This window comes from Lycium barbarum, chromosome 3 (assembly GCF_019175385.1).
Source record: "Lycium barbarum isolate Lr01 chromosome 3, ASM1917538v2, whole genome shotgun sequence".
In the NCBI taxonomy this organism is placed as follows: domain Eukaryota; kingdom Viridiplantae; phylum Streptophyta; class Magnoliopsida; order Solanales; family Solanaceae; genus Lycium; species Lycium barbarum.
The window spans coordinates 3,185,393-3,197,022 of record NC_083339.1 but is presented as its reverse complement, the minus strand read 5'-3'; the positions used below and the strand labels follow the sequence as shown (position 1 = coordinate 3,197,022).

Genomic DNA, 11,630 nt, shown 5'->3' with positions numbered 1-11,630 from the left:
AATTTTTCTATCAGCTGAGCCTAATTTTCAACTTCTGGGATTCTGCGATGCCGATTGGGCTTCTTGCTCAGATTCCCAGCGATCAGTCAGTGGGTTCTTCTTAAGTTTGGGGAATTGTCCCATTTCCTGGAAATTCAAAAAACAACAGGTTGTTTCTTTATCATCCGCGGAGGCGGAATATCGATCTATTCGTCGTTTGGTTGCTGAAATTTCTTGGGTGGTGCGTCTTCTCAGCGACCTTTCTATTACATTGTCTCTTCTGATTAATGTTCGCTGTGATAATCAGGCGGCGATCCACATAGCTAAGAACCCCGTGTTTCACGAACGCACGAAGCATATAGAATTGGATTGCCACTTTGTTCGTGAAAAATTGCTCGATGGGTTGATATCCCTGTCTTTCGTACCTTCCTCCTCTCAAATCGCAGACATCTTCACAAAGGCTTTGGCCGGTCCACTTCATCGGAATTTTTTGGGCAAGGTAGGAGTCCGATCCTCGGGCTCCCACATGAGGGGGGGTGTTGACGGAGCATCTAGCTCCGAGCAAATCGAGCTCCCAACCAAGTGAAGTACAGACCAAGATGACAATGAAAAAGACAATGAAATGAGGTCCTTTCTGACATAAATTGGTTGGGTTGTATTATTATGCACTTGGGCTGGTTTAGTTCAGTAAATGAACAAGCAACTGTTTAAGTGTTGGGCTGCCTGTTTGTGACAATTTATCTGGCCCAATTCGTGTGACATCAGATAGTATTTGATTAGGTTTAACTTCAGATTTTTTCTCTTATAGATAAAAGTTGTAAATATTAGAACTCTATATTTTCACTAGGAGTCTATTTCTGTTTTGTAGAGTCTAATTAGGAGTCTTCTTTTGAGCACTGAACGTGTATAGATTTCTCTATATAAGAAGGCAGGCATGTGTACATTGTAAAACACATAAAAATACAATCAGTACAAGGAAAGTTCCTCCGAAATTCCTTCTCTTCTTTCAGTTTCCAATTTTTTAATTACGGGAGTAATATATGTAGAAGCAATATGCTTCCAAATAAGTTTTAATTTTAATAAAATGTTTGACGGTCAGTTGTACCATATAATAAAATTCAAATAATATACAGTTAACGTCAACATGAACTGTCCCTATCCAGTCCTAGTAATCGACTATATATATACATGAATCTGTTGTTTTTTTAATCCATTTAAAATGTACTAAGGTAGATATCTAGACAAGTAGTGCTGTTAAGTGGAAACAAATAAACTACTGGTACTAATTAACTTAAAGAGAAATAAAATGCTCATGACAAAGTTAGAACTCCAGGAAAGAAATAACATACACATTTTAATTCTGATATTTAAATTGCAAAATATTTCTAAACTCTATCCAGAACAAACATAAGTAATAGAAAACTCTGCCATATATCCGTATATGTTAACGTGTTTGATGGAAGACTAAACTTTGTTGATGATGCTATGAGGCATTAAACACTTTTGTTAGTAACTTATCTGCCCTGACGCTGTAAATAATTCACAAACTATCAATATATTTTAACACGTTGTAACAGGATTATATATCTTATAGAGAGGTTAGAGCATGGCGGCTAAGCAATTAGCTAACAACACCCGCAAACACCTCCTGCATCATAGGATTGGGAAAAAGAAATATATATATATATATATATATATATATATATATATATATATATATATATATATATATATATATATATAAAGTTAGATGATGATGAATTATATAACACTTAATGACTTAGTAGTACAGAAAAAACAGAGAGATTCAAAGGGACTATATAAATGTAAGAAAGAAAGAAACAATAATGGAGGAAATTTTATAATACAGGTCAAATATATATCTTATAGACAGACATGGCAAGTTGTAAGGTGACATCGTATTCATCCCCTAGCCGTCGCTAAAAACAAATTTCATCCCTTTGAATAAATTTGTCCATGTGATTATTAGGAGTATTATTTTAATCTTCTATCTCACGGAGGCAGGGCTAAAATTCTAATTACATATTCCGTAGAAATTAGTATAGTTTTGGCCAGAACTTATATTTATGTTGAAAAATAATTCAGTTAATTATATGTATCAATAATTTATCTAGAACTTAATAATGTGTCTTTTACAATCCAGAACTCATAAGCTCAAAATTTAAAATCTGCCTCTGCGTTCATGCATCCCAATTTAAGACAACTTGCTCAGGTTAATTTGTCACGCTTCTCTCTCTATGTATATAAGTGAATACAAAGGAGCAAATGTATTCTTCTTAGCAACATACAAAATTAAGATGGATTCTTATTCATATGTAGCTCTTTCTTCTTCTACCAATTCTTCTTCCTCTACTTCTATTCCATTTTCCACATATCCACAAAAAGAAATAAAGAAAACCAAAACATTACCCTCATATCACTCTTCACTTCATGGAGTTCGAAGGCTCCCAGCAAAACCTATGACCAAACTACCAATTGCTCCAATGCCACCAACACCTCCTAAAATTTATAGAGTCGAACCTCTTAATTTCAAGGAAGCTGTCCAAATGCTCACCGCAGCTCCCGAGTTTCAATCTGTCTCCAATAATTCTATCTTTAGTTTTGATTCTGGTTCTGGCTCTGGCTCTATCTCTGTCTCCGGTTCTTTCAATTCGAGGCGTCTACAAGATGTCGCTCCTCCTCCACTTGATCTCTCACCGGTTTCATTACAAAGAAATAATGGAAACAATAATATTGTTGCACAATGGCGAGAATTCCTGCGTCCTTCTTCTACTTCATCGAACAACCAAGTTGAATCAATTACCGAGGCCTACAATGACTCAACAAATGAAGCACAAGAAATATCACACGTAACGCATCAAATTCAATCAGAAAATTATTTTGGGTCGTGCAGTCCGCTAGCTAATTTCCCTCTATCGCCTGCTTCTTTTGCATGGTGTTCGTCTATTCTTCTCAGCCCTAGCAAGCTTACTTCACCAAGCGCGGTTCAAATCATTTGAGAGCTGTAACTTAATGTTTATTTCTATTATTACTAGTATTAATTACTTGGTGGATCAAGAATTTGAATTGGAATATCAAAATGGAGATATCACAATTCAAATACTTGATGAAGTTGTTTTTTTCTTTTCTTTTTCACCTTTACTTCCACTTACAACATCAGATGCAAGCATGTATGTTGATTTGTAAATTGTGGAGTGTCCAATTGTGCGTTGATATTCTACTGTTAATCGCTTTCTTATATAGTCAAGCTGATATTAATCAAAGCAGAAAATTAAGCAAAAAGTGTCTTGTAAGCCCTATAATTACAATTCTACATGTCATCTTACACTAATTAAATGAGAGGTTAGGCAACATCGCTACACCAAAAGAGGCTTTTAGTGGCAATATATTTTCCTTTTAGCGGCAATAGTTATCGTCACAAAAACATTTACCAGCAATTGGTTAATGCCATTAGATCTAAGGTCGCTAAAGCCTTTAGAGGCATTTATTGTTAGGGCTAAAATTTGATATTGCCGGTAATAATTGATTCTAGAATATAATTAGCGGCAATTAAGTTATTGTCGCTAATTAATTGCCGCTAAAAGCATATTTTGTTGTAGTGATCTACCCCGAGTACATGTATTCTCGTTTTGAATTTTAATATACAAGATAGGGGCCGCCTAAGTCCTAACCCCTACCATGAAGGTGGCTTTAAACAAAAAAAAAAAAAAAAAAAAAAAAAAAAAAAGAAGAAGATCCATAAGTAGTGTTAAAGATGCCTAAAGTCAGTTGTTCTGTGATTGTAAATTAATGAATGTCTTGCACTCGGTACGATCGGAATAAGTAATTGGCCTCTTAGCATTGTCAAAGTAAAAATTTGATAATTAATTATGGGAACAGGTTTTACAAGAATAACATCTCAAGTTTCAAATAATACTAAGACTAAACAGAATTAGAAGAGTATGTAAGTTATTTATAAAAGATGAGAAAATTCCAATGTCACCTATTATCCAAAAAAAAACAAAAACTCACATGTTTGCCCTATAAAAGAAAAATCAGGCTCGCATAAGGGTCGTGTTAAAGGCTCGCATGAATAGTAAGTACTATAAGCTTTAAGATAAAATTGTTACTTTAATAATATTGGGCTTAAACTTTTGTTATTATATGAGAATTAATTTATACAAAATTTTCAAAAAGTTTCGAAGGATTGTCAAAACGTAGTAAAGGACAAATAGGACATTTGCATGTCTCACATGTGGAGAATTGAAAGGCCTTGTGAGCGGAGCAAAACGACATAGAACATAGTCGAAACATGACTTGAATACATCCTACGGGGTGGTGTCCCGTAATTAACCAGAGCTCCAAATATCATTCAATTTTTTGTCTCAGTAAAATTATTGACATACGTGTTAGTTGTCCAAAATATACAACAACATAAGGTAGAGGGAGCTTACTATCTATGCAATTTCCTCTTATCAGCACGAAAAAAGATTCATCAACAAAAAATTCAACTAAGTGATGTCATATTCAGGAGCTGAGAAGAGTTTTAGTTACGCCCAATAACTTTGAGAAAAATTCTATATATATTTTTAAAAAATTACTTAATATATGTAGACAGTTATCTAAAATTCAATTTAACTGCTTTTATACAGAGCTTATAAACTCAAAACTCTAAACCGATCTCCCTTTTGCGTTAGTGCAAACCGATACAAAGAACAAAAGTAATGGAGTTTCTTAAATGAGAGGTTCAAGTTTTACCCCTTAATATACTTATGGATATTTCTAGGATCTTCTGGAAGTTCTGCTCCTTCAAAGGGTTGAAGGGTCTTGAGCCTAATAATGAAAGTTAAGTTTCTATTTTGACTGAAGATATTTGCTAGCATAAATGCTTGCACTTGTCTGAATTCTGTCATTATCTCTACCAATTATAATTACTTTATAATTATGACATAAATATTGACGATGTGATAAATGGTCTGCCTAATTTATTGAAAATTTTCAGACAAAGACACTCCATCAAGTTATAGAATGCCTCTCATTTAGGCGTCCAAATGTGAATATTTAAGCTGTGTGTAAAAAAATTAAAAGACGTACTCTATAATATAATTCGGAGGTAGTATTGAGTTAGCGGGTAATTTATGATTTTTTCATGAAATAGTGTGAATTAGAAGAAATTGTGGACATCAGTTCACGTGTGCCCATGTTTTGGTTTGTAAGCTTAGCTTGAAATTTCCGTAATAAAACGACAAGACCAGCCACCTAGAGATTTGATAAATATAATTGGTTCTTATATTTACCTCACTCCATTAGCACTATTTATAAGGAAAAAAGACCAAAATGATTAAACAGCAAAGAATTTAAGAGAAGTAGATAAACTTCTAAATTGATTACGTGGGTGCTGACAGGGGCGGTCCTTCAAGTGAGTTCATATGAATCCATTTCGTTGAAAAATAACACTCAAGTGGGTTCATATGAATCCATTTCGTTGAAAAATAACACTGTATATATATGTATATTTAATCTGTTTTTAAAAAATATATATGTATATACAGTGTTATTTATATATTTCTTATATATTGAACCCACTTGGTAAAAATCCTAGGTCCGCCACTGGGTGCTGACATATTTTCACACAAAACTATACTGAATGTTTAACAAGATCTTTTGCTTACAAAAATCACTAAATTAAACTATATATTGCTCTTTGTTTGAATAATATAACTACTTATAATCGAGAGTTTAAATATTTGAATACTTGGTCCCATTAATAACTACCTTTAAGATTTAAAGTCATACAAGCATATATTCAGACTTGAAGAACATTAACTGCTTCTTCAACTAGAAAAATATAACAACTTGTATATGTATATATCTGGGACGTCACCAAATTTAATGCATGCGTTGAATTTAGGTATATATTTTTTGTACAGATGCTAAGTTACTGGAGATTAATACTATATTTAAATCTTTTTGTGTGAACACAAACATTGATTTCAAAAATTTTGTAGATAAATTGAGAATATTCACATCCTACATTAAAATTTACTAGGCGTCACAATTTTTGACTCAAAACACATGCCAGAATATTGAAAACATCGTAATCAATAGAACAGATACTTGTTTCACAAAAAAAATAATACTATCAGATTTAACAATAGTATTACATTTATTTGTGAGACGCCACACGAACAATAATTCAATTAAGCATTCTCTTCAGTCTTAGTCAAGGAAACATGATTGTGTTTGATTTAGTCAACAGGTTGAATTCTTATATTGGCTGTTTCCAATTTTTAATTATGGAGTAGTAGTATGAGTACAAGCAATTATCCAAAAATGTTCATTTTAATAAAGTGTTTGAAGCTTCGTTGTACCATATCAAATTGAAATTAGATAGAGTAAAAGTCTAGGTTCACTGAATCTGTTAGCTTTCCTGATCCATTTTATTTTAAAATGTACTAGGTTTATTTTCTTGTTTACCCTTAGACAAAAAGTAGATCTAGACAAGTTGTATTATACAGATACAATATTGTCTCCGTAGAATAAACCAAAGTGAAAACAAGTAAACTGCTGCTGCTAACTAATGAGACATAAAATGCTCACGACTATCTTTTTAAATTAAACTATACTTCCAACAAACATAACTAATAGAAAGTTTTACCATATTTTACATTACTTGTATATTTTAGTGTATTTGACTGAAGACTAAGCTTTGTCGATGATATGAGGTATTAATACTTTTTTTAACTTTTATACTCACGTTGTAAATAATTCCTACACTATCAATATATTTTAATATGTTGAAATATTATAACATGTTATATATATTCTCTATTTTTCGTGTTACTAATTTCACTTATGAAGGGACAGAGCCCGGCGGCTAAGACACGTCCCAGATAATTGCAATCGAGAAAAAATAATTATAAACTAGATGTTGAATGATTAACACTTTGTGACTTAGTAGTACAGATGGAACAGAGCGATTCAAACGGACTATATAAAATGTAAGAAACAAACAATAATAGGCAATTTTATAATATAGGTCAAATATATGTGCAGTACTAAATTAAACAGACATGGCAAGTTGTAATATTATATCGTATTCAGCCATAGCCGACGTTTTAGACAATATTCATTCCTTCGAATAAACTAGTTCTGATTATTACTATTATTTCCGTTCATTGTTTTAATTTAACTAGACCCAGAATTTAAGATAGATAACGTATCAAAATGCCGGTTGAATATTGTATCTTAAACATCTCATGTGGTTATATAAGAGTTACAGAGGAGTACTAAATATAGAAATTGATATTTCTTTAAACAGATCACCATGAAGAAAAATAAAACACTTGGTAAAAACGGGAGAGTTTATCTTAAGACAAGCTGCTTAGGTTTGTCACCTTTCTCTCTATATATAAGCAAATCAAGAGCAGAAACCGCAAATGTATTCTTCTTAGTAAAATTTTCCTGTTAAGACAAACTTGCATCATTGAAAATTAAAATGGATTCTTATTCATACGAAGCTATTTCTTCTTTTTCTAATTCTTCTTCCTCTATCTCTATTCCATTTTCTACATATCCACAAAAAGAAGTAAAGAAAAACAAAGCATTACCCTCATATCACTCCTCACTTCATGGAGTTCGAAGGCTCCCAGCAAAACCAATGACCAAACAACCAATTGCCCCAGTGCCACCAACACCTCCTAAAATTTATAGAGTCGAACCTGTTAATTTCAAGGAAGTCGTCCAAATGCTCACTGCAGCACCCGAGTTTCAATCTGTCTCTAATAATTCTATATCTAGTTTCGATTCTGATTCTGATTCTGGCTTTGGCTCTATCAATGTCTCTGGTTCTTTCAATTCGAGACGTTTACAAGATGTGGCTCCTCCTCCACTTGATCTCTCACCGGTTTCATTACAAAGAAATAATGACAATAACAATATTTCTGCACAATGGCTCGAGTACCTTCGCCCTTCTTCTTCAAACAACCAATTTGAGACATGTATTGACTCAACAACGTCCGAAGCACAAGAAATATCCTATGTAACGCCTCAAATTCCATCAGAAAATTATTTTGGGTCGTGCAGTCCATTGGCTAATTTCCCTCTATCGCCCGCCTCTTTTGCATGGTGCTCTTCTATTCTTTTTAGCCCTGGCACGCTTCCTTCACCAAATGCAGTTCAAATCATTTGAGAGTTGTAACTTATTATAATCGTCATTGTTTAAAAAATGGGTACTAGTATATGTTTACCTTATGGATGGATCAAGAATTTGAATTTGAACGAAATTGTAGATATCACAATTCAAATACTTAAATTGCTGTTTTCTTCTTTTCTTTTCTTTTTCACTTTCATCTTCACCTCCTATTCAAAAACATGATCAGATGTGTTGTATTTCCAATTTTTCTTTCTAATTGTATGGTGTGTAATTATTGATCTTTCTAATTGTATGGTGTGTAAAAACAAAGTCTTGTTCAAAACCATTTCTAGATTGAAAACTGGGAGAAGAAGTAAGCAAACTGGATTTATTATCAATATTCCAGGCAAGGAAAACAAAGCTATTGAAATTATGGAAAGTGTGTCACAAAAAATGAGCTCTTCCCTGAACAAAGATGACGGAATAAACAAGAGGGCCGAAGAGGAAAAAAGTGACACTCAAATAGATCAAACTTATGTGAGCAATACTGAGGAAGATGGGGTCAGTAGTAAGAATCAGGAAAAGGAGTGCCAACAACAGAAGCAACTGCAAGAAGTGGAGGAAGGTGAAATCCTATCTCCTATTGTTGAAAGCACCCCAGGCCTACCCTCTTATATTAAGAATCATAAAGGTATTGATTTAATTGTTGAGTTGAATTGTGATCCTAGCTCAAAAGGTGAAGAAAGAAAAGGCACACAAAAAGAGGAAAAAAGCCAGGAAAAAGAAGGTATCAACAGTCAATTGTTAGTACCAAATCCATGGATACACAGCAAACAAAACAGAATAAGAAACAGATGGGAGAGGGCAACCTACAAGCAGTTTCAGAGGAGTCAAAAACTACAAAGAAGGAGATTTATGATACTAGCCAGAGCCACGGAAAGGTGTTGGTTAAGAACACAAGAGGTAGAAGCAAAACTAAGAAAACTATTAAGGAAAAAGGCAAAGACATCAAAAAGAAGTCTGCTGCTAGAAGCAAAGACAAAGTGCCCCGCCCCCTAATATCATCCATGATTAGTACAATCTTTTGGAATATAAGGGGGGTGAGGTCGAGAAAAGCTTTCAAAAGATTGAAAAATCACATTAACATTGTCATACCCCATTTTAACCGGGTTAAAGTAGAGTACAACATATTGGTGATTCCTATTTTTTGTTTATGTTAAGGAGTCGCCACCTAATTATTTATGGTGAATTAGGACACCTAAAGTTTATTAAAGTTATTTTCTAAAGTTAGCTCCATTTTACAGTCTGCGAAACTTAAGATTCTAGGTAAGGGTTCAATTAGTCTAAAGGGAAGGTATTAGGCATCCTTTAAGACCCATTAATAATGGTTAACCGACCGGACTTATGATTAGTTAGACTTAAGTGTAATATGTTATTTAAAGTAAAACTTGTAGAAAAGTAGTGATTGAAAAAAAAGTTTAGGTATAAATAAACCAAAAGAAACGGAATGAGTAATGTTCATATGTATTCGGAATATGAATTACCCCAACTAGCAAATTAAAAGGTATCTCTGTAAAGTTATTGCAAGATTAATATTAATGTTTTAACAAATATGTATTTCAAGTGTTCTAAGATAAAAAGAGTAAATCTTGATTCTTTTAGCTCGATATGGTCGTGTTAATTTCAAAAATCAGTCATTCAAATAAATGTTATGGATACCATCAATAGTTTAGAACATAAATGGAAGTGAATGTAATTTGTGGAATTAACTACCCATTACTAAACTAAAACCCTTAATGTCACTAAGGTTTATCTAAATTAATAAACAAAAAATGTTAGTCATACAATACACATTAAATGCACACAAAAATAAAATAGAGGAGTAGATATAATGTAAATGGGCTCAGCCCATTTTCTTGGACTGCTTGGTCTGTTGAATGTTGGGTTTCGGCCCAACAAATTTCTTCATATATTGCTGCAGATTAGCTGCCACTGTATGGGGGCTGACTCGAGAGAAGTCGTGTTGGGCCTTTAGCCCAACACTGAATGTGGAAGACGATGAGTCCCTTGGACTCGTATGCGAGATAATCATGCAAAAGAAAAAATGAAGGAAAAAGGATTAGTGCATAATCCACAAATAAGGTTAAACATATATGATTAAATTCAAAACAGGCCAGTAGATTTCAGCTAAACAGGAACTGCCTATGGCTACTATATTAATGTCTTCTAAACAAGCAACAAGGAAAGAAGTTAAGTAAGTATGGCAGATGTAGCAGCAAGATAACAATAACATCATGAGAGCATCCTTATCAGAAGGGATTTTAAAGGCTCGACAATTTCCCAAGAGGGCATCAGTAAACAGAGCAGAAAACTTAGCTCAAAAAATGTAGCAAAAAACTCAAGTCCGAATGCAACAGAACTCAGTTCAAAAGGGCAGCAGTTATTCCTTTCAAGAATACACCAGTTATTGTGTTCAAACAACAACTAAGCAACAAGCCAAATAAAGAAGTTTGAAACTTTAAATAAAGTAGCAATGTGGCCAAAAATTGTCCCAGGAACGCATCTGATTTTAGTTTCAAACGTGCGGCTCAGTTTTGGACAAAATGTAACAATTAACTTAATGATAGAAATTAACTCAAAGTACCCAACATTCAGCAACATCCGGGCTAACAATCCATACAGAGAAGAGGTGTATTTAGATGCACTGTGGAACTATATGCTTAATCCGTAGTACAGTACAAGAAACTCAACCTGACATTCTTCACACAAACAAATTGCATAAAACATGCTTGTCATTTTTAATCTTTTAAGACACAGTTATGTTGTAATGACTTCAGTCCACACGGAAAAGCAGACTGGACTAATAACTCAACACCGATTCACACAAAACAGCAACATTCGACAGGGATATTCATATTTGTAAATGGACGTATTCAACGAACGTAGAGATGGACTAACAGATTCAAACACAGGGACTAGTTCGTTATATTGTATATATCTGGTCGAACTGGAAAAAGCCACTGGGCAGAATTTGGGGGAATGAATAATGTGTAAAGCGGATATTTCACGAAACAAAGGAAAATTAAAAAATGTTAGGCCTGCTACAGCAGAGGTGGCGAAAGCAGACCTTCTTTTCATTGAAATGGGACAAACTATTCAAACAAAGGAACACTGGATCAAATACCATAAATTGTAGGACAAAGCTAAACTAAAATAGGAAAAGAAGAAAAAAAACACATACATGATATGGCTAAGTTTCAAACAGGGGTGAGGAATATTCTGACTCTCCTAGCATATAAGCATGATAACATACATATTTTAATTCATTTTTAATTCCATCATTTGGACAAAACAAAGGATAGATGAATGTGGAAACAGATCCAACCCTAACTTAGCACAAAAGTTTGAAAGATTTAGAATCTTAAAGCTTTTAAAGATATGTCAGCTGACTGCATAAATTCATGCACAACAAGCAAGTAGCACGACAGTCATTTCGATATGAATTGAATACAAACAG

General features: G+C 33.6%; 1 protein-coding gene across 1 annotated transcript; it reads left to right on the top strand.

Moving 5' to 3' along the window:
• Positions 1–2,459: 2,459 nt before the first annotated feature.
• On the top strand, positions 2,460–2,999 carry LOC132629753 (uncharacterized). Its single transcript, XM_060345109.1, has one exon. It carries the CDS (start codon positions 2,460–2,462, stop codon positions 2,997–2,999), a length of 540 nt encoding a protein of 179 aa, XP_060201092.1.
• The last annotated feature ends 8,631 nt before the right edge of the window (positions 3,000–11,630 follow it).